The sequence below is a fragment of the Lissotriton vulgaris genome, chromosome 1_1 (genome assembly GCF_964263255.1).
Source record: "Lissotriton vulgaris chromosome 1_1, aLisVul1.2, whole genome shotgun sequence".
NCBI lineage: Eukaryota > Metazoa > Chordata > Amphibia > Caudata > Salamandridae > Lissotriton > Lissotriton vulgaris.
Window position 1 is genome coordinate 723,844,478 of NC_141685.1, and position 24,210 is coordinate 723,868,687.

Consider the following 24,210-nt stretch of genomic DNA (forward strand, 5'->3'; position numbering starts at 1 on the left):
GCTCTCAATGACCCAGCAAGTCAACGACGTCTCCTCCTCCTGCTTCAACACCCTCTGAATGCTTTGCAAGATCTACAGATGGATCCCCACTGGAACTAGGACGGTCACCCAGACCCTCGTCAGCAGCAGATTAGACTATGTCAATACCCTCAATGCAGGAGCCACGGCCAAACTCCAGAAAAGACTACAATGCATACAGAACGCCTCTGCACGCCTCATCCACGATGTCCCCCACCACAGCCCACCTGAGAAACCTGCACTGGCCCCCAGTCAACAAGAGGATCACTTTTAAGCTGCTCACCCACGCTCCCAAGGCACTCCACAAAGCCGGCCCAACATACCTCAACAAACGACTCACCTTCTACACCCCAAACTGCCAGTTTTGCTCCACCGACCTCGCCCTTGCCACTGTCCCACACATCCACAGGACGACCATCGGTGGCAGATCCTTCTCCTACCTCGCTACCAAGACATGGAACACCCTCCCCACCCAACTGCGCCAGACCGAGGATGTGTTGACCTCCAGGAGAGGTCTCCAGACCTGGCTGTTCGAGCAGTAGCTGCACCCCCTCTCAGCGCCTTGAGACCCTCACAGGTGATTAGTGCACTTTACAAATGATTGATTGATTGATTGCGCAAAGAGATAAAGGGAGGTAAGGATGATTTTAGGGTATAGAGGTGGTTAGAGGTAAAGGGAGGTAAGAATAATTGTTGATTTTAGGGGTGGGTAAAGGTAAACAGAAGTTATGGTGATTTTAGGGTTTAGGAAGGGGGTAGAAGTTAAGTGAAGTAAGGAATAAAAAAGGGGTTCTCACGTGCAAAATAAAAAGAAAAAACACACACACATAAATCCATATGCATGGGTGTGCACACATATGTATATATCTTTATCATTTCTGGATTAGAGTACCGTCTAAATTATGTAAAAGAGGAAGCAGGGAACTCTGGGTAGTTCCCAAGTTTACAAGGAGTGCAGCTAAAAACAAAGCTGCAGCACAAGAAGGTTCACTCTTGCTACTGACGGCTTCTGCGCGTCCGCTCAAACATGCCGCTAAAGTGGAGTGGCTGTATCAGCTGACCATGCAAGCCGGGAAGATCAGGGGTGGAGTCACGTCCCTCCAATCAATTGGTAATTAATTACCGCGGTGGACCGGGGAACGTGCCGGAGGTGAGTGCCTTAACGCAGAGGTGAGGTGATTAGGCCAACAGCCCCTGCAGCAGTAAAATATTCAAGGAGCAGCAGCGCAGAGATGCATCTCAGCGAGGTTAGCAGGGAGCTGAGAGCACACCAGCACACATTAAAAGTAAGTCACTGTCAGCGCGGTCAAAACAATCTAAAACACAACCAATACATGTTTTGTTAAAAATTGTTTATACGAGGCTAAAAACAAAGCTACAGCACAAGAGGGTTCACCCTTGAATTGAATGGTGACAAGTGGAGAACGGGGGTTAAGGATAGAGATTTGATGAATGAAGGGTGATCTCTGAGTCATGAGGACAAAAGAAATTGGAGATATTGATGAGTTAAGAGTAATGAGGAATAAGAACAGAGGCAGGCATGTGGAGTGAGGTATTAGATTGCCCTAAAATAGACAGGATGGTGAACATTTTAGGATATCATCATTTGTCAATTGTACTTATCACGCATAGCGAAAAGAAAAGGTGAAATCCAAGAGATATAGAATGAGTGATTAGGGGTAAAAGGAGAGGAAGAATGAAGGGAGCATGAGAGTAGAAAGATGAGGTTCCACAGCATCTGGAGCCTTGGATTGTTGTTAAGGACACACTGAACTCACAAAAGGACCTTCTTGGAAGAAGATTCAGAAGTTTGAGATCATTTGGAGCATTTTAGTCAAAAACCTTTATAACTTGACTGACCTTTCGTCGAGAGCCAAGCCAGCGACGTCAAACCGTGACTCGCCCATGTCATCGTAGTATGCCCTATCACCTCGGATAGTTCTCCTGCCCTTCCCTAATGGAGAGCATAATCAGGGAGAACCATTCCTGTCAGGGGCTAGTCACTCCACCCTATCCATGGCATCAAAACGATTGAAGGTGGGAACTGTAAAACCAATAGGCCTCATCACATGCTCGATGGGAGTCTTACAGGGCCAATGCGAAGACATTACCATTTTGTTGCAAAATTATCACATTCCCAAACACAAGATAGTTTATAAAAATACCCCAGCTGGAATACCCCAATCATAGACTCTCTTCTGAGTCAGGGAAGTAGGCTAAATAACCTCTGCACTACCTCTGGGGATCTGAAGTTTATAATTATGTAATCACTACAATGATCCTAGGATCCCGACCCCAACCGTACCACTCTCCATGTGAGCAAAATCTCATTAGCCATGTAATAGAGGAACTTCCTCTGTTGGGCCAGCAAATTTAAACATGTATTAGTCAACTCGTCCTGACGCTCCTTCTGATTCATTGATTCACATTCAACTCAAGAACTCCTACCAAATGTACATACAGGCAAGATGCTGTGGTGAGATCGGTCACTGGTTGCCTCTGTATGGAGACTGGGGTATTTAGCATAGGTGGCTGTATCCCCACAGCTCCAGTGGTTTCTTTTTATGCAGACCTATATAGCTGAAACTCGACCTGAAGGTATTGGAGCGCTTTACGTGAGCACCAGCTACATACACAAGGACACATTTATGTTTTTGGTAGGCACAATGAGATTAAGTGATTTGCCCAGAACCACAGGATGTGGAGTCGACCCGAGGCTCGAACCTTGGTTTCCCTGCTCCAAGGTCAGCAGTCTAGCCGTGAGACCACACCCTCTCCCCTAAAGGACAACCAGGCCTTATTAACTCCTAACGCTTTTTATGTGTGCAAAGTACCCGCAACCTCAGTCCCTTTACCATGGCTAATTACAGCATCTCTTGGTAAAGTAACTGTGGTACTGGTGCTAGAGACCTTAACCAGTTTGAGTTGGCAGTTGGAGGTCATAAACTGGGCATCATTCTCTGCTACTGGTATTGAACATACAACTTGCTTTTGTTGGGATAAAACGCAATTGAGACCCCTTTCGCTGGCCTCCAACCCCACTGTCAATGAGGAAAGTTCTTTATGCAGATATTCTTTAATTTTCCCAATACAGGACTCCATGAGGTCCACAGTCCAAGGAAGTGTAAGCATGATTCCCTCTAGGCGTGATTATAAGGGTCAATAATGCTTGAGTCAACATATGGGTTAGCAGGGGCTAGAGGGGACTAAGATGTGTGATGCTGTTTAGGTCGTTTGGTGACTCAAGAAGGTCGTGATGTAACTTTCAGGCATGCGCCTGTTGGTTTAGGGGCCAAATTTGCCTCCTTATCACTTGCTTGGTTGTTACCCAACCCCAAATGGTCCACTGCACTATTTGTACCAGTTGGGCTGTATGATAAAGAGCCATCCAAGCTTGAATCATTTGGGACTCCCAGAGACAATGTACTCTCAGTCAGGGCTATTTCTGTGGAAATTATCCCCCTATCCCTCTGCAACATTGTGTTGATGCTGGTAGTCTTAGAGGGAGAAAGTGCTTTCGATTCAACCTCCTGGGGTTTGCATTAGCCCATTGGAATTTGGCGATATCAAAACCTCAAGATCACCAGAGGTAGTAATAGTATCCACAGAATAGTAACCAGGATACAACTATACCCAAACACATTAACAGATCCACAATATTCAGCTCTCCAGTACAATAATAGAGAGCACTCACCCCAGGTTTAGTTTAGTTTAGTTTAGTTTATGCATTTATAGCGCGCGTAATTCACCGGCAGACGGTCTCAGAGCGCGAAGTCAGTTCACGATGTCAGAGGGTGGTCACAGCCTCCTCTGGGCTCTGTCGGGCATAGGACATGCCCGTCCGCTGCCCATGCTGCGGGAGTTTGGGGATTGCTTTAAGTGCTAGATAGGCTCCTCCCCTTGTCACAGATACGCGCCTCCTGGAGCGATGGCAGCTAGGATGTGGAGTCCCCAAAAAGTAAAATGGGGACGGGATGGAGGCATTATGGGAATGTGTATACACACTGATTCCAGGACAAAAGCTCCAAATGTAATAGTATCTGAAGTGCCATCCCGGCCCCATTTCCGGTTAGATGAATGCTTTGGAGGTGCGGTCCTGATGTGTGAAAAAAATGTTCTGAGAAAAGAGGGATAGTGCTGGACTGTTAATCTATTAAAATATATGCTGTCCCATGTGTTAAGGTGCTGTCATTTACTGTAGGCAAGTGTACTGTTTTGTATAGAGTTGATATAACATAAAAGCGAATTTAAAAATAAATAAAAAAATTAACATTACAGAATGGTTTAAATATTAGAACTCTTGAAATTGATATAAATACCAGTGAGGCAAATAACAGTGTTCTTGAAATTAATATGGGAATCACTGAAATCGGATATGAATCACATTGTGATGCATGGAATACTGAATGAACTGTATAAGGATGTGAATGAATTGGATATGGTGAATTGTGTGTATAACACATACTGAAAAGCACGTGACACTGACAGCCAATCACAGTCCTATGCTCTGGGGACGCTTTCTGGCGCAGGGAATGTACTTCCGGTGCGCCGTTGGACGAGGGGTGAAGCAGATCCTGTTGAAGGCCTCGGGCGCTGTGGCCCCTGCGCTCACACCATTCCACGAGCTCTGCTTGCATTTATGAACGGCAGGGAAAGCCTGGAGGCCTGGGGTGTCTGAGCATATTATCGCCACTCGGTGCGGAGCCTTGAAGACTGCTGCCACCACCGTCTGCAGGAGTGAGACGGACCTGGACCTGGCTTGCTCCGTGTTTGAAGCCTCTTTGGGCCCGTCATCCTGGTGGTGGTGCGCTTTTCACTGCCCCTTTGACAGGACGCATGTCCTATAAACTGTACTGAGAACTGCACTCTCAGGTGTCCATCAGCGCCCCCACCTGCTATCTAGCTGCGTGTCCCTGCTGCTTCGTAGCGAGAGCTGTTGCTGCCACCCAACGAGGCATATTTTTGGTTGAGTGAGGCTTCGGTGGGACGGCGTCTGCGGCCAGTCGTCTCGCAGTTCTTATCTGACACGTCAGGAAGCACAAGTAGGCCTGTGTCATAAATTGCTGCCCAGCCCGGCCGTCCCCGCAACCCTTCAGAAGAAATCTCTTAAAGCAGCATTAAAAGAAAGCACGCTGTAAAATGTAATCACACGCCTACAGTTAATCATTCATCTGCTTGGCTTGGTATTTCTAAATGTGATATACAGTCTGACGAGAAAGATGATCCTAATGTAACACTTGTGCTAATCGCATGGCTTTAAGTGGGCCGGGTCCTGCTGGTGCTCAGCACCGTCAATTCTAAATAGCAGGTGCCAAAAAACGGGACCCTATCGGGCTCTCCTTTTTCACACTTGGATGAAAAATAAATCTAAACTGCAGCAGTGCTATCCTTCACAGCCTTTGATGTAACTTCAAAGAGACTCGTTATGCACAGTCTCATCATTTCAGAACTGAAGCATTGTCAAAGTTATATACAACAAAGGACAAAGCCGTCGTTTTTGCTTATCTATCTTATGCAATTAACAACCATTGACAAAGCCAATAGTCCTGGCTTGTTGTGTAATGTTACTTGTGTCATATATCTGGATGCACTGCAGTGACAGAAAAATCAAAATACCAGTGCGGTGGCACACTATGCTCAGCAAAGATTTTTAGCTCAGGTGTTTTAAAGCCACAACCTTCATTATATCGACCACTCCCTCCCATTTGAGAGACCCTCCAGTTTTTTCATCACACTTAAAGCCCTGGCTAATCGGATCACCATGTTCTGGGCTTTCATGTTGCAGCATTGTGCATAGAGGGAGTTTTTAGCTTGGTTCACTTGGACTAGGGGCCAGATTCAAATTCTATGCAATTTGGACCAAGGGCGCACCCTTTTGTTAAAGTGCCTGGCATGTACCGGATGTTACAGATGTATGAGCTAATGTGGCTTTTGCTGTTTGTGGGCAAACGCGTTAAACTTGGAACTCGCAGCAGAGAATTCTGGAAAATGTAGTCCAGCTATCATTACTAATCCCAAGGTTCATCGCGCACATTAATTAGGCATGTTGGCAACATTTTAAAAAAGCAGAGGCGAAGTTACACTACTTTATAACACTATGCTTGAGTGGAATTTGCGCTATGAAAGGAAATAAATAAGGCCAGGCACACAGAGTGCAGTGCTTAATGATTCAATGCCACAAGAACATAACTTTTCCAGTTCTGGACTTTTCCTCACAATTTTCAGGTGTGATAGTGAAATTGGTTGATTTGATTTACACCAAGATTAAAATTCTCAGAAAGAATTGATAGTGTAAATACTAATGGAAATTGGCGGACTCTGAGCGGAGGAAGTCCATGCGGTAAGTCGTGATGGGGTGACACCATGAGTTACCCGCATCGGGTGACACAAACCCTAGTGACGCCACTGATGAGGCCGGATGCACTTGCGGTGAAAACACTGTTCTACTCAGCAGGCTCCGCTCTCCCCTTATGAGCCCATGTTGGTCAACCGGCCCATGTATGGAGGTAGCATGAGCTACCTGCCAGATATCCACTGGCGCCCTGGAAAGTGTTGTCTGTACGAGGCTCCATTGCTACAGGACTTCCATCCCGCTCTTAGCACTGCAAGCTGTTACCACACTTTATATAAGGCCCACAAAGTAGTGTGTGCCTTTAAATGCTGAAAGTGATAAACGCCTCTGCATCGCATCAGATCAGCGCTCTAAAACAAGGTGGTGCAATTTCCATCGGGCCTGCATCCTGGCTAAACACGGGTTGCGCGCTGATTCAGCATCCTGCCAAGTGCCAGTCCTCCCGATTGTTTCGGGAGACCATAGAGTTCAAGGCTAGTCTCCCGCCTCCTGATTCCTTCAGTGAAAACCCCGATTCCTCTGTGGGCTTCCCAGGACAGGCACAGTCTATATGTGACTCAAAGTATCCACTCCCAGCGCCAGTAACCTCCTCTTCTTGCAGGCCAGTGCACATTTTTGCCACGCACTCTGCTTGCCATGCCACTTTCTACGTGCAATGGGCAAAGCTAACAGGTCTCCTCTGGAGTGTACGAGTGAGTGGATTTTGCAAAAGGTAGCTAAGCAGTGTAGTCAGTCAGGGAGCCGAGAGTCTTGAAGAAACACTGATCTGGGTGTAAGTTGCAGAAACAGGTGATTAGCTCTCTGTGCCTCAACAGCAACGAGGGCAAGCAGTTCTTGATAAGCTGGACAAATGTAGACCACAAATGAGCTCAAAAACCTCGATAGTGTTTAGAGGCTAGCAGAGTCCTCTAGTTCTAGTAAATCAGCAATTTTGAAGCCATTTTTAAGACCCTCTGAAGAAAATAAAAGTAGATGCTTTTGCACCAAAGCTGATAAAACCTGTATTGACATGATGCCGAGAACTTTATTTGCGGTCTGGTAGTGGAATCTTGGCAGACACTTTTGTAATGGTCCATGGAGTGATAAACATTCAATAAGATCCTAATCAGCTGTTGTCCTTATTCAGGTTTGTAAAATGTGTACCGTGGCTCAGTGTTCAAAAAAGTGATATTTTTAAACCATACTGCTTACGTTTTTTAATGCTATAAACAATAAACATTGAAACGGGTCCCTTCCAGGCAAAAACACTAATTGATTTCTGAATAATGAGTGTAAAAGGGTAAAGGTAACCATGTTGTTCCTGCTAACATTTCACATGCTTTACTTAATCTTGCATTCCCTGTGTGCTTTTTCCAGGATGGTGGTACTTTTTTTTTCCAGGCAGCATATTACTCTTGTCTAGTGCATAATTTAAATTGAGTCGCATCCAGGTGTTTATAGCGGGGCACAATTGGGTTGTAGTTGAAAGCAGTGCGAGTTTCTCTGTGGGGCATTATGGTGTTCAGTGGGGGAGAGGATGTGGCACTATGACCAAAGCTGCCGAATTTGGAACTGAGGAGCCAGGTTCAGCCTTCATGACCAGTCTACCTGACCACTCTCCTGAGGGAGCATATTCCCGTGCTAGACCACAGAAGCCCTGGTGTCTTAGCATCAGCAGGGTTAACCTAAGGGTGGCAAGTGTGGGTCAACCTTACAGGCCTGTCCATCACTATCCATACTGTAGTTCACCTCCAGTCTTGCGGGCAGGCTGAAGCAGCACACACTAGAGCAATAGTGACAGTCACTGAGGTCACAGACCCTTGAGGCCAGTCCGCCTCACCCATTGGTACTTCCATTGGCCTTGTTTCATCAGTATTATTACAACTCAGCAGGGATCGGCAATGCAGGATTTGCACGCACACCAAATTTCGGGCATATTTACTAGCACCTATTGCCACCACAGCGTCACTTTCAGTGATGTGATGACGATAGTGGCCTTGTCTTATTTACAAGTCAGCGTTAAGCCACTTAATGAGGATTAATGCTGCTTTGCTCACTTTGCCACTGGATTCAAGCAAGCCGGGCTGAAGACGGCTGGAATGCCAGAAACCGGTCCTCGGAAGCTTGTTTCCGGTCCAGGGAAGACATGGCTTGGCAGTTCGGGCTGGACTGTTCCCATGAGGCACAGGGTCAGACTGATTTGCATATAGCCATGTCTGAACTGGGGTGGCAGAGTGGGCTAAAGAACGGTGATGGATTAAACCCAGATCTTTTGACTGGGTGTGAGGGTTTGATTTATTCAGATGCTCCGTCCATCACCACCCCCTTTTGTACCACTTTTGGCCGCCACAAGTGTGGCAGGGTATGCTCAGACGTGAGTCCCTTGCTCACTTTGCCACTGGATTCAAGCAAGTCGGGCTGAAGACGGCTGGAATGCCAGAAACCAGTCCTCGGAAGCTTGTTTCCGGTCCAGGGAAGACATGGCTTGGCAGTTCGGGCTGGACTGTTCCCATGAGGCAAAGGGTCAGACTGATTTGCATATAGCCATGTCTGAACTGGGGTGGCACAGTGGGCTAAAGAACGGTGATGGATTAAACCCAGATCTTTTGACTGGGTGTGAGGGTTTGATTTATACAGATGCTCCGTCCATCACCACCCCCTTTTGTACCACTTTTGGCCGCCACAAGTGTGGCAGGGTATGCTCAGACGTGAGTCCCTTGCTCACTTTGCCACTGGATTCAAGCAAGTCGGGCTGAAGACGGCTGGAATGCCAGAAACCAGTCCTCGGAAGCTTGTTTCCGGTCCAGGGAAGACATGGCTTGGCAGTTCGGGCTGGACTGTTCCCATGAGGCAAAGGGTCAGACTGATTTGCATATAGCCATGTCTGAACTGGGGTGGTAGAGTTGGCTAAAGAACGGTGATGGATTAAACCCAGATCTTTTGACTGGGTGTGAGGGTTTGATTGATTCAGATGCTCCGTCCATCACCACCCCCTTTTGTACCGCCTTGTAAATAAGGCACCCTTTCACGCTGCATTTAGCGTGAAAGGGGTGGGCAGTGGGTGTCGCAACACCCATTGATTTTGATGCTGCCCTCTATTTACAAGGATGGCATAAATAGGAGGCAACGCCAAAATTATGACTAGGGAAAACCTGGTCTTAAACAGGCGAAACGCTTTATTGCGTCTCGTTTTAGGAACAGCAAATTGCCTATGATTGTTTATGTGCAGGAAGGTACCCCTTCCTGCACATAAATAATAATTTTTTTAACGCCTTCACTGCGGCGGCTATTCCGCCGCAGTGCTAAGGGGGCGGGGTGGCCGCATGCTGGTGACGGAACCGCTCCGTCATCAGCCGCGGTTGAGCTGTGCTCATGACGGAGCGGTTCCGTCATGGCTCCGCCCGCTCAATAGAATGCCCAGCGCAGGCGCGGAATCCGCGCAGGCGCGGCGGCAGGGCCATGACGGAACCGCTCCGTCATCAGCACAGCGCCACCGCAGCTGATGACGGAGCGGTTCCGTCATCAGCATCATAACTTCTATGTGTGCCGCATTAAGTAGCACACATAGAAGTTACAAAACGGCATTCAAAGATTGTTTATGTGCAGGTTCCCCTTCCTGCACATAAACAATCTTGCCCTCAACACAGACACCCTTGCACTATGGTGTAAGGATGCCTGCGTTGGCACTAGGCAGCTTAAGTTGGCGCCAGCACAAGGGGAAACGCAGGGCTGCACCATATTCTACTAAATATGGTGCAGCCCAGCGTTTAAAATTGATAAAGCGTGTCGTTAACCTTGTTGGCTTAATGATATGCTTTGCCACTTTATTGTAAATATGCTCCTACGTTCGCAAACTTCATGGTCTCTCTGCTTCATGCACAATGTGAAATGCCAAACAAATACTAGAAATTGGGATGTTTTGCTCTTTCTGGCCGCACCTCTGACTTCGCCCACTGACCCAATCCTCAAGTTATTTCCTCCCTCTGATACCCTGCAGTTCTACTCACCCCCCCCCCCCACCTCCCAACTTTGACCACTGCATAAACCCTGAACTCAGTGGCAGCTCCTCCCTGGCAGTAGGAGTGCGCTGGGAGGTGGGGGGGGGAGGGGTATAAAAAATAAATCACTTATCTGCCTGCTGCCACCTCTCCTCCCTCTTCTTACTTCTGTTTGAACTGCAAGCAGGAAGCACCCAGGCTCCCCTAAGCCAATCACAATGCTACTGTCACAATGACAGCAGCGTCAAGATTGGTCTGAGCACTGATTTGGTGCTCAGACAGGGACTGGGAGCCGGAGCTTGTTCTCCACCCAGGCTGTACAATACAGCCAGTGCAGAACATGTAAAGTGCGCATAACTGTTTGGCCAGCCCAAGACGGCCAGCCAAACAGGCATGCACACTTGGAGAGGGCCAACACTCCCCCCTTGCTTTGCTCCCCTCAAAACTGCATCATCGTGGAAAAATAAAATGATAATAACATTTGCTCTATTATCAATTTTTTCCCCTTTTTTGCAGTGCTGAAATGCTGTGGGACGACACTGCTCCGCCTGAGCGGAGGAGCCACCCCTACCGGAACTTCCATAGGCCTGGAATTTTAAAAGATATGGCCAGAAGTGGTGGTGCTTTTTGGGAGCTCCCTATATTATGCACGATATACAAAAGCTCTTGGCACCGTGAAACACCTGGAAATATACAAAGCGGGACGCTAACACACCTCGAATGAGCTAAGAGTACGGAGATCTTTCAAATCCCATGCGCTTAGTAAGAAAATGCACAATAAGTATCATTGCAGTCCATTATCCAAAGCTGACTCTGGACCAGGATCATATACAAAAGAAATATACCAACAATGATACATCATTCCTAGGCTATGTACCTGGCCTTGGACAAACTTCCCTTCTCTCGACAGGTCCCAGGATTGGAGGAGGTGCAAGGGAACAAGCAGTGGCGTGAGGGAGGTGCTGGAAACGAAAAGTACAACAAAGGGAAAAGCAGTGACAAGGTTGGGGGAGGTGGTGGTGTAAAAAAATGATGTCCAAAAGTGCTCGTAAAAGCAGGAGCAATGGTTGTTTTTAAGTACTTAGTCCATGCACTGGGGGAGGGCTAAACAATAAAAGAGGCATTACAATGCATGCAAGGGACAAAAGATGGCAAAGAATATGAGACAGACATTGGAGTGAGCAAATGGGAAGCATATGGGCGGACTGAGGCCCACATATTCAGTACAGCATTCTCTTCAAAAGAGTACGTGCACTGTCTAGCCAAGACCTTCAAAAAACCTGATGTGTGAGCCTCAGTCGCACCAGCGATACCTGGCCTGTCCAGAGCAGAAATAAATATACTTTACCTGTTCTAGTTTCTGCACCTGTTGAGTGCAGCTCACATCAGAGGAAGGACCTGCATGTGCTGGCTTCCAAGACTGATGAGATGCACATAAGAAATACCCTCCAAATAATAGAAGAGATGAGGGTTTACTGCTCTAGAGTAGTCATTGATTACTTGGTGAGTGTTTACCAACCTCACAGTACTTTTGACAAATTGGGAGAGTAAAAATACGGGCATGTTACATACATGCAAACATTTTAGAACAGTAAACAGGAAGATTTTGAAAACTAAAATGGTGCAAAAGTTTTTTCCCATTGACTTCTAATGAAGCAGGGGCAATTTCAAGATGGAGACACCTAAAATAAAGCCATTTGTGCCTTCAGAATCGGGAGTCTCTAAGTCTGTTGGCATGTATGTATCAGTGCGGATTAGGAGCTTGACAAATATGGGCCCGCAACCCTGGACATGTGGGCTTCCGTTTGTCCCTATCTATAATCATTTTGGTCTTGGGCACAGAAGAAATGTCAACTGTACTCGAGCGAGCGATAAAGTACCATAATGCCCCCTCTGTTCTTCCTGAACTACGGTGTTGCGTCGGAAACGGGTGGAGATGCTTCACGCTTCCATAGTTGCTTCTCTTTTCCCAGCTTCAAGCAGGCAGAACAACTCCAGAGGTCCAACGCAGGAACAGGCACCTCTTGGTAGGTCAGAACTCCCAGCAAGGAAGTTCAGGGGAGCTGGTGGTGAAGTCTTTGTGTCCCCGAGACTTTAAATACAGGAGGCAAGCTCCTCTTCAAGCCCTTGGATATCTTCTTCAAGCAGATGCACAGCACACAGCAAAGTCTTGTCCTCTCCTTGGCAGAAACAGCCATTGCAGGCTAACCCCAGACAGCACACAGCAAAGGGGCAGTACTTCTCCTTCAGCTTTCCCAGTTCTTCTACTTGGCAGATGTTCCTTTTGAGTCCAGAATTAATCTAAAGTCCTGGCGTCTGGGCCCCAATATTTATGCTCCATTTCTCCTTGTTCTCTTGCGGCAGAGGGACTCTGTGCTCAGTCAAAACCAGTTCTGTCCTCTCTGGCCCAGCTTCCCGGCAGGAGTTGGAGACATCATTGTCCAAGGCAGACCAGACCTATTCAGGCCCCAATATTTATGCTCCATTTCTCCTTGTTCTCTTGTGGCAGAGGGACTCTGTGCTCAGTCAAAACCAGTTCTGTCCTCTCTGGCCCAGTTTCCCGGCAGGAGTTGGAGACATCATTGTCCAAGGCAGACCAGACCTATTCAGGCCCCAATATTTATGCTCCATTTCTCCTTGTTCTCTTGTGGCAGAGGGACTCTGTGCTCAGTCAAAACCAGTTCTGTCCTCTCTGGCCCAGCTTCCCGGCAGGAGTGGGAGACATCATTGTCCAAGGCAGACCAGCCCTATTCAGGTACAGGGAAATCTCCTCCGACTACTCTAAATGCAACCCAGGTCTATTCACCCCATACTTGACACATCCAGGAAAGGCAGGACACACCTCAACCCCCCCCGTGGCTGTCTAAAGAAAATGCACATCCCCAGCCTCTGTCAATCCAAACCAGACAGTCAATCCACAAACCAGCAGAGGCACACAGGATGGCTAAGCGAGAAAATACCCACTTTCTAAAAGTGGTAATTTCAAACACACAATATAAAAAACATCTTTACCAAAAAATGCATTTTTATATTCTGAGTTCAGGGATACCAAACTCCACCTTTCGATCTTGTCCCAATGGAAAGTTATACTTATAAGATATTATAAATAAACACCCATTCTATCCTATGGGACAGATAGCCTTTCAACAGTGAAAGACGAAAGTCACTGCATTTCACTATCAGGACATATCACACATATTAGTACTTGTCCTACCTTTCACCTACACTGCACCCTGCCCATAGGGGTAACTTGGGCCTACCTTAGGGGTGACTCACATGTACTAGAAGGGAAGTCTAGGGCCTGGCAAATGGGTGCACTTGCCAGGTCGACTTGGCAGTAGAGACTACACACAGACGCTGCAGTGGCAGGTCTGAGACCCCTTTTGAAAAGCTGCTTGTGTGGGTGACACAATCAGTGCTGCAGGTCCACTAGCAGCAATTGACTTACAGGCCCTGGGTACACACAGTGCACTGTACTAGGGACTTAGTAGTGAGTCAAACAAGCCAATCAGGGAAACACAAATCCATATGCACAATTTACATAGGGAGCACTTGCACTTTGGTACTGATGAGCTGTGGCAAAGTGCCCAAAGCATCTAGACCAGCAAAAACGAAATCCAGCACACAGCAAAAATACAGGAGGCAGGGGCGAAAAGACAGGGGAAAACCATGCCAAGGATGCCAGGTCTAACATTTTCTCCATTTATTAACTATGAAGACTGCTTTTCTAATGACTATTACAAATTGGCCAGAAGGGTCAGCGAATTGCAGGCACTCTCTGTGCACCCTCCCTACAACATCTTCGATCCGGACAATCAGGTACTCTGGACACATGATTCCTTTTTCCTGAAGGTTGTGATTCCTTTCCATGTAGGCCAGACCATCACACAGCCTAACTTCTTTTCTCCATCTCACACTTCAAAGGATGAGAGACTCCACCGTATCGACCCAAAGAGAGAGTTGTAGCTCTACCTTGATCGCACAAAAGAGTTCCAGGCAGATGATCAACTCTTTGTGGGGTGCCTAGGGGCTAATAAGGGAAGTCTATACTGAAATGGACCATCTCAAGAGGAATAGTGCTCTGCATAAATATCTGCTATGCATTGGCCAAGAAGCAACTCCATGAGGGCTTATGCACTTATTCCACCAGAGCCAAGGCGGCGATCACTGCGTTAGCCCAAGGAGTCCCTGAACTGAAAATCTGTCAGACAGCAACATGGGCATCTCTGCACATGTTAACCAAGCACTACGGCCTGAACAGTCCGGTCCATTGTGATGGGCACTGTGTCAGTTTGGTCCTGTGTGACATCCTGGTTTAAATCAGCTTTGCTATCCACCTCTCTTGAGGCATTGCTTTGGTTTTTTATTCTAAGATAAGGAATCTGTGGCTAGATGTCTCTATCAGATGAACAAGTTGCTTACCTTTGGCAACGCCTTATCTGGTAGAGACTCTATGTACCCGCAGATTCCTTACTGGCCATCCCATCCTCCACGCTCGCAGAACTGATTACAGTGAGAGAGTCACCCTTCTAAGGGTCTTATAATTTCAGTCCAGTTGTCAGTCTTCATTGTGGACCTGCATTCTTGGTGTGGAAAGTTGTGAAAGAAACTGAAATCAGTGTTCTGGGGTGGCATTTATATATGCACCACACATCTCATTGCCGGCGCAGACATCACTGACACAAAGCTGAACAACGTCACCTACTGGCACACAGGGGTACTGCTTGAAAACCTCTGATTCTAGTCTGATGCCTTGGGAATATTGTAAAGAAAGGAATCTGTGGATAGATAGAGTCTCTACCAGAGAAGGCGTTACCAAAGGTAAGTAAATTGTTGTTCTGGTAAGGAACAGACTGCAATGGTTAGAGGGACCTGGTCTGATTGGGACCAGGTGATGAAAATGGCATTATCGTGAAAAAGGAAGGTAGGAAGCATGAGAGTGTCTAGGAGTCCAGTCACAAAAACACAGCAAAGTAAGGACAAAGCATGAAAGGATATAGGGAGAAAATGGCACAAGCAAAGAATAGAGAAGGAAAGGAAAACAACAGACTGCATGGGATACACCCAGTGTGTGCAGGAGAGTGAAAGAAAGAAATTACACAATATTAACTGGAGACCAGGAAGAGAAGTCTACTAGAGTTCATAACCTGTTGAGGTGGGTTGAAGCAGCAATACCAGGATGGGGTACACATGGGAAGGTAGAGGACTAAATACGGGGAATGGATCCAGGTAGAAATGGGATCCAAGGAAAACTGGTACATGCAAGTGTACAATAATGCGAGGAAACTGACAAGTCAAAGTGGTCAAGGCTCTGTAGGGCAGAGGACTGAATGGAAGAGTAGCCCACGCATACAGAGTACTAACCACAACACCAGGGAAGCTGGCACAAAAGAAACAACATGTTAAATTGAATGACGGAAGCTGAAGGAACAGGATACTCCCATAGGTTCCCCTCAAAATTGTCTGCAAAGCCTATTAACTGAATTGCCTTTAGCAAAGCTGTTGGCTGTGTGCCCTTGCAAGTTGATTGAAAACAAAAATGTCATAGGACCCAACATGGATCCAGGTAGTAGGAGACAACTTCCAGTCAGCATCACACCCCACTATCCATGGTTAAAAAGGGGAAGACACAACTGTGCCACAAGATCAGCAGGCTCAGGTGTAGGGGCAAATTTTCGAACAATTGATATAACACAGTGCAGCAAGGCAAGTTTCTATGCTGTGTTTTGTGAATGGGAGAGAGCTGAGAAGGGCCATATTTAAACTATATGGCACTCTTCAGCTCTCTTCAATTGCTTGCACGCTTGTTGCTGCTTAGCAACAACGCAGGCACCCTTGCATCATGCTACAAGGGGGCCTGTGTTATGGGCAGGAATGTTTTTTTGCAGGATCGTACAAAAAACTATTCAAAGAGGAATTTTTGTATTTCTATATGTGAAAATGTGGGAAGAATTTGGTCTCAATTCTGTTTCTGTTCTCTGTAAAGCAGGAGAAAATGACATCTTCCCCTGCCCTTTGCTCTCTTTTAGCTTAATCACCTGTGGAAGAAAAGCCTGGCTCCGTTTACGATACTAGCATCAGTGCAAACCATACCCTTATGACATTATAAGAATTACAGTTCCCCTAGCTAGCTACATACCCACTGCATAAGTAATGCAGGGCATTGGAAGAAATATGTGACTGTGTTGATGTCTATATGCAAAAAGAAAAGATTCAGAACTATGACTACTAAAGAAGTCTTTTCCGTCCCTCTCCTACCTGAAGCACATAACAGTAGACCCACAGAGAGCAAGAGAGTAGCCAACTATTGACAACCAGAGACCTTCACAGGAGTGCATTGCATCACACATGAGGGGCATTACATCAGATAAAAGAGGGTTGTATATTTTAATATCAGGGCCGCCTCACCAAGCTGGATACACCAAGTGGATTTGCCCTGCTCAGGCCTGGAAGTAGGGAAGTTTGAAATAATTTCCAAGTCCAAACTATTTCGTTTTCTGAGGAATTTCAATCTCACACTGTGGAACTGCCAATCAAATACTTTTTGCCATCGGTCCCCTTGAAACTTTGGAGAAAAGTTCCCAAACTTCTTGTGGTGCCTGAACTACTACAGGAGGACATTTATGAGGTCCACAGGACCCCATGTGGAGTAGTTTTAGACTCCCAGGGGCAGATTTATCAATGGGTTGCATTGCCTTTAGGCCATACAAAGGGTTGCAAGGGCGACACAACTACTAATTCAGATTTATCAAGCTATGCAAGGTCACCTTGCGTGGCTTGATAAATCTAAACTAACAAAATGCAGCACAAATTGCTGTGTTGTGTTACTCTGCCCCAGGGAGGTGGTTCATGGCTGGAGTGTGAGTTTTCCCATGCATCCACCCAAGGATTTTGGCACATTCCCAGATTGACTATTACTGGTAGACCTGGGAATGGGGCAAAATGATATGCCTTCCCAGGTTCAGGCATAACGAGGAGAAATATCTTTATTTCTCCTCTTTTTTTCCTATACAGAAAGAGGGCATGCCTCAGGGGGATTGTTTTTGTGCAGGAATCTGCCTGTTCCTGCACAAAACAATCCTGTCTGCAAAGCAGGCACCCATGCACCATGGTTCAAGGATGCCTGCATTGAAGCTTGGCAGCACATTGTGCTTCAGAGCAAGCAAGTACAGGAATTCGCCTTATTATGTTAAATATGGTGGCTTGCTGCACTGCTCTGCATGAAAAAATTATAAATCTGCCCCTAAGGGTGACTGGCAGATGGAAACAGCAAAGTCCAGTCCAGGTCCAGTTGCCACTGGTCAACTGGCATTCTTCACAGGAATGTCCTCTGCAGCTTTTATAGGTTCCTGGAGCCACCCAGAAGATAAGCCTCATGATCTTTGGAGACCTTTCTGCCCTTTTTGTTTTAAAAGGAAGGGGGTCCAAACTACTCGGGTCCTTCTTGCCGGTCACAAAAGCCAAGTGCAGCAGATTCAGTCTGCCTGGCATCCTTTTGCAAGATCAGCATTTTTCAGAGCAATGACTAATGATGAGGGTCTAGACTTGTACAGTTCATCAGCCTGAGGGGGGAGGACACCCTATGACACTCCTAGTTCCTCTATGACCAATGGAGTAAAGGCTCCCAGGTCGTGACAAATCTATTTTTGCCGTAGTCCTATTTGGGTTACTCTAAAAAGGCCAAAAATACAATGTGTCAGAGCAAATCCACTATGGCAAAGGTCTTTGGCACACTAAACTTGGGCTCTAGATGCTGTAGATATGAGTGGGGAATGTACCTTGGCAATCCTGTTGCCGTCCCACATCTAACACTAAAATGCAGTTTGAAGCACTCTCTGTACCCACTACAAACCCAGAGACTGAGGCCTGGTAGGTCACAACAAAGCATGGTCTTTCAGTAAAAGGCATTAGATACACAAGAATTGTCTTAGCATCTTGTTTTCTCTCTGTCAAGTGTTAGATATGGATCAACAAACCTGTTAAACAGGATTGGACATTACAATGTCAACAGGTTGGCCACAGGTTGCCCACAGCTTCCTCTGTGAATATTCTGTGGAGAATTCCAAGGGGTCATCTCTGCCCATTCAAGTCAGCCTCTTGCTTGCTTCTTGGCTGCAGTTCACACATTTTGCACACCTATTACCAGGCTTGAGAACAGGCTGGGAGTTGGCAAAAGTGAGTGCTGTGTAGCCCTGTGACAGCTCAGGCAGATTAGTGGTAGCTTTCTATTTATTATTTCTATTTAATATAAATTCAAAATCACCCTGGTTTTATATAAAGGACAGCAAGACCTGCCAAACCAAAAATAGCTTTTAGGGATTTATTGCTTTAGGGACGTTGTCATGTTTATTTTCAACATGTGACACTTTTAAATACCATCCATCTGAGCTTGTTCGCTACAACGCCTACATAGGATTGACTTACTAATATTTAAAAGGGAGGTTTTTACCTATTAAAAAGGGTTAGTTTAACCATTTGCTCAGCAAGCCTTACACTGCAGCAAACAGGCTACTTTGTTAGCCCTGATGTAATGTTTCCTTGTCGTACTGAGTGGAGTGTACAATAAGTGCTGCAGCTCAGGTGAATTTTCCATTTCCATGCCTTGGGTGCATTTTCTAGATCATTCACAATGGCCTTAGCATGTCAATTAATGATTAGTCAATGACTAAAGGTTTTAAGTTTCAGAGCACTTACACTGCGCTGACAGCAGTACCACGGTGAGCCATGCCATCTCAGTCAACAGGCTTTCAGAGATAGGAAACAGAGGCACAGCCCTCAAACTATTTTCGGATAGGGCCCAATCGGTAGCGGTCATAACCTTTTCCTCAGAACTATTCACAATCCTCTGTGGGGTACCACAGGGCTCGGCTTTAAGCCCTAAGCTGTTCAATCTATATGTTTCCCCTCTGGCTAAAATCATCAGGAAGTTCGGCTTCTCAGTGGTCTCATGTGCTGATGATACACGGCTAGCCGTATCAATTTCCAGCAACATTGAAGAAACAGCCGACCATTTCAACCACTGTATAACTCAAGTCCATCAGTGGATGAGTCAGAACTGTCTGAAATTGAATGGGGGAAAAACAGAGGTTCTCCTGTTTGGCTCGGACACCTCATTTTGGACACCCAGATGGTGGCCGTACTGTCTGGGAAACCTTCCAATCCCGGTGCAAATGGCAAAAAATCTAGGCTTTATTTTTGACGATCAGCTCCATCACCTCTTCAATCTTCTTCCTCTTAAAGATGATTAGGAAAATTTGCCCCTTCATTCCTCCGGAATCCCTAAAAACAATTGTGACGGCACTAGCCTTGTCCAGGCTGGACTACGGAAATGTGCTGTACGTAGGGATCCAAACGCAGCACCTTAAAAAGCTGCAGCGTCTTCAGAATCCGGCTGCCAGACTGCTGCTGGATATCCCGAAATTTCAGCCAGTATCGCACAAGTTGAGAACTTTACACTGGTTCCCAGTGGCCAAGAGGATTACTTTCAAATCCCAATGCCTAACGTTTAAGGCACTCCATGGGTCTGGTCCTCACTATCTGAAGAGCTGACTGAACTGGTACTTGCCTCCTAGAAGTCTAAGGTCTGGCCACCATAAACTGCTACAAACACCCAGGATCAAGAGAGCTCGGTGGGGTGGACGAAGTTTCCCGGTCGGGACTGTTAAAACCTGGGACATGCTCCCAGACAGGATAAAACGCAGCCCTACACTTCTGGCCTTTAGAAAAGCACTAAAAACATGGCTCTTCATCAACTAACTCTCACACACCTAGTCGCAGTGGCAGTCTTGGTGTATTTCGGGGTATTAGTGCCTAGGCAGTTGTGCGCTCTATAAATGCTCAAATCAAATAGTGTTCAGAGTCTAAAACAGTAATACATTCAGCAAACAAAAGAGGTTGAATATGTAACAATGATCAATTCCTCATCCCCACTTTATCATTTTAAACAAGAGTTTGTCTTGCAGCAAAATGAGGTTTTCATCATGTTTCAGATTTAGTTCAAAACATGCCATATTCAATACAATGGATGAACGTTCAGTTCAAAGCTTCTTGTATTCACTTAAACGTTGACCATATTTATTTTAAGGCATAACAAATTAATTTCAACTGCGGTCACATTCATATCAACATATATCAGATTCAGTTTAGTGTAGTTCATTATCATTTTAACACGAGGTAGATTACTTTCAGTGCATGCCATACTCATTCAATTGTGTATCACATTCATTTAACATAGGGCAAATTAATTTTAACAATTGCCATATTCATTGCTATGCCCGACTTATCTATTATGACATGAGTAATATTTATTTCAACAGATCAAGACTATAATGACAGTTGCCCTATTCCTTTGAAAGTGTGTAATTTCAAATTCAATGAACATGTTACTTGTGTCAACATATGTCATGCATGTTTCAACATGTGTCAGAATTATTTCAAGATGTGCAATATTAATTTCAATGGATGTTGTATATAATTCAAAGCTTCTCATATTCATTTAGGAGTGGGCCATATTCCTTTTAAGGCATGCTAGAATAATTTCAACTGTAATCATCTTCATATGAACATAAGTCATATTTAGTACAGTGTTAGTCATATTCATTTTGACACTAGTCATATTTATTTCAACTTATCTTATATTCATTTGGACATGTGTCATATTCATTTGAACATGGCTTGTATTCATTGATGTATGTCTGACATTCATTTCATGAGTGTCACAGTCATTTTAAAGAGTGATGCATTCAATTTAATATGTATCATATTCATTCCAATGAATGTTGTATTCAGTTCACAGTGTCTCATATTCATTTAAGTGTGGGCCATATTCATTTTAATGTACATCAAATTAATTTAAACTAGAATCATATTCAAATGAACATTTTTCATATTCAGTTCAGTGTTAATCATATTCATTTTGACACCAGTCATATTTATTTCAGCTTATCTTATATTCATTTGGACATGTGTCATATTCATTTGAACATGGCTTGTATTCATTGATGTATGTCTGACATTCATTTCATGAGTGTCACAGTCACTTTAAAGAGTGATGCATTAAATGTAATATGTATCATATTCATTCCAATGGGTGTTGTATTCAGTTTAAAGCGTCTCATATTCATTTACGTGTGGGCCTTATTCATTTTAATGTATATCAAACTAATTTCAACTGCAATCATATTCAAATGAACATGTTTCATATTCAGTTCAGTGTTAATCATATTCATTTTGACACCAGTCATATTTATTTCAACGTATCTTATATTTATTTGGACATGTGTCATATTCATTTGAACATGGCTTGTATTCATTGATGTATGTCTGACATTCATTTCATGAGTGTCACAGTCATTTAAAAGAGTGTAAGATTCAATGTAATATTTGCCATATTCGTTCCAATGTGGGTCATATTCATTTCAGCATCAGTCTACATCATTTCAATAAGGGTTATATTCACTGCAGGTTTTGTGGTATTCTTTTCAGCAACACCATATTGCTTTCAACATAGTTACTATACATCTCAGTATATATTTTATTCGGTTCAGAGTGTGCGTTATTTTAATTGTCTACTAGATAGTATATTCATTCTGCCATGTTTCATATTTGTTTAAAACATGTTACATTCATTCTGGGGTGTGTCAAATACATTTTGCAGCACCCCATGCATTTCAGGAGATGTCTTATATGGGGGTCTGTAATTTTGACATGAACGGCTTCCCATAGCAAGCTTCTCATAAACAAAACATGCACCTATGTGTGTGTTTGCTCTTTGATTGTTCAAATTCTGGTTAAGTGCATCGTTTTCGATGAACCAGCTAAAGCAAGGTACGCTTTGATGCTTCTACATGTTCAGACATCCCTAAAATTAAGGAGATTTTATTGGACCACAAATACAAAAGTTTGTTTAATTTCTACTTTCAATGCTGATTTCATATTTAGAGTGACATTTTTATGATATGTAATTTATTTGTCTCATTTCAGAGGAAGGCAGCAAGTGTGGTCCGTTACCAATCCTTCTCAATGGAGATATTGTGGGAATCCCAAAGCCCTCCTATCCTTCAGGAACTACAGTGGAATATAAGTGTCAAAGTTACCATAAGATACTTGGAAACAGAAAAGTCACCTGCTTGAATGGAGCCTGGTCTGTGCTACCAGAATGTTTAGGTATTTAAAAGAATTATTTTTATACACAAAATTATGGGAAACTATTGGGTCACATACATTTTGAAACGGTAATTTGAGTAAATGCAACAATGAGTGCAGTGCTTGAAATTCAGGGCCTCATTGACAATATTTTGCCATAGAGCACTGCCGCAAGCTTTTCTTCTTCGCTGCCCTATGCCCTACGCCAATAGAAAAGGGCAGATACCGCACATTCATGTCCTCTTTCCCTGCACTGGCACTCAATTGGCTGCCATGCGCCAATGCAGACCCCTTGAATCATGATGTAAGCTTGTCAGCATTGTGAGACTGATTGTTTTTGTGCAAGAAAGGACATCTTCTGGCACAATAACAAAATAATTGGAGGCAATTTCCTCCTTCTATGTGTGCTGCAAGAGGAAAAAACAAGGAGAAATAAAGTTCTTTCTCCAAGTTGCACCTCCTCTAAGCCTCCCTTGTGGAGGTGTAGGCTTTTGACACATTCCCAGGCTTACAGGACATTGTAAATCTCGGACTGTGACAAATACCATAGGCGTCATGTGGGAACACCCACTGTTACACCCATGGCATGCCTCCCATTGCAGTGTGAGTCAACACAGCGAATTGTGCTGCATTACCTCACACCATATTTACAAGGCCATGAGAAGCCACGCAGTTTGGCTTTACGTGGCCTTGTAGATATAGCATTGCAATGTGCGCTGCCGCAGCATCATTGAACGTGATGTTCCGGGGGGCATAGGGGCCTTGTAAATAAGTCCCTAAGTGCTTTAGGCCATTTTATGCCAAAATCCCCAAAATCTTTGGGCCCGATTCACAAAATTAACTTAAGACTCAATCCTAAACTTACTACTATTTTGGTATTCACAGAATGCACTTACTACTTTCGGCATTCACAGAATTAACTTACTACTTTTGGTATTCACAGAAGGTAGGATTTTGTCTTAAGTTTGTCTTAAGACAAACTTAAGACAGTCTTAAGACCGACTTCTGTGAATACCAAAAGTAGTAAGTTCATTCTGTGAATGCCAAAAGCAGTAAGTGCATTCTGTGAATACCAAAATAGTAGTAAGTTTAGGATTGAGTCTTAAGTTCACTCTGTGAATCGGGCCCCTAGTTTAAAAAATGTATCTTGCAGAAAGTAAGTGATCGTGCATTCAGCCTTTGTATGGTTGGATGTAGATTTTTCAAAACAAGCAAAGCTTGTTCTTTATGAATATATTTGTGTAATGATAAGTCTCAAACAATGTAAAGTGCGTGTTGGTAAATAATGTGTATTCAACCTGGGTGGAGAATTACAGCTGTATGAATAGTTTAACCTATTTCTCCACATGTTTAAACAAGCCACAACCCATCAGGATTAATTTAATTGGTATTTCTTAAGAAGCTAGTAGTAGAGATCCCATAGAAAGATTCCAAATGTGTGATCATATAAAACCTATAAAATACTCCTTAGTCTGTCATTGTCCTCCTTGACATCAAGCAACCCCATTGTAAATCCTTGGTCCACAAAGGTCCAACAATGGGTCCAATCCATTTCCAAACTTCGCATTGAATTCCCCCATACTGACTAGGGAAAATGATTCTTTCATGCTGGGCTAATTCAAGTCAGATAACACTTTCAAATACAAGTCAAGTTAAGTCAAAGAGCTTTATTTGATATGTATAAAACAACCATAAACTTGTACATAAGTAAGAACTGAT

The 24,210-nt window shown here is 44.6% G+C and overlaps 1 protein-coding gene across 3 annotated transcripts in view; it reads left to right on the top strand.

Annotated features, from left to right (window-relative positions):
* Positions 1-24,210, top strand: part of LOC147747715 (coagulation factor XIII B chain-like) — a 504,437-nt gene that overhangs the window by 139,314 nt on the left and 340,913 nt on the right. For all 3 annotated transcript variants that reach the window (XM_086955171.1, XM_086955177.1, XM_086955183.1), the window contains exon 2: positions 22,330-22,512. In XM_086955171.1, coding sequence (XP_086811297.1) covers positions 22,330-22,512 — 183 coding nt within the window. The remainder of the gene's footprint in view (positions 1-22,329; positions 22,513-24,210) is intronic.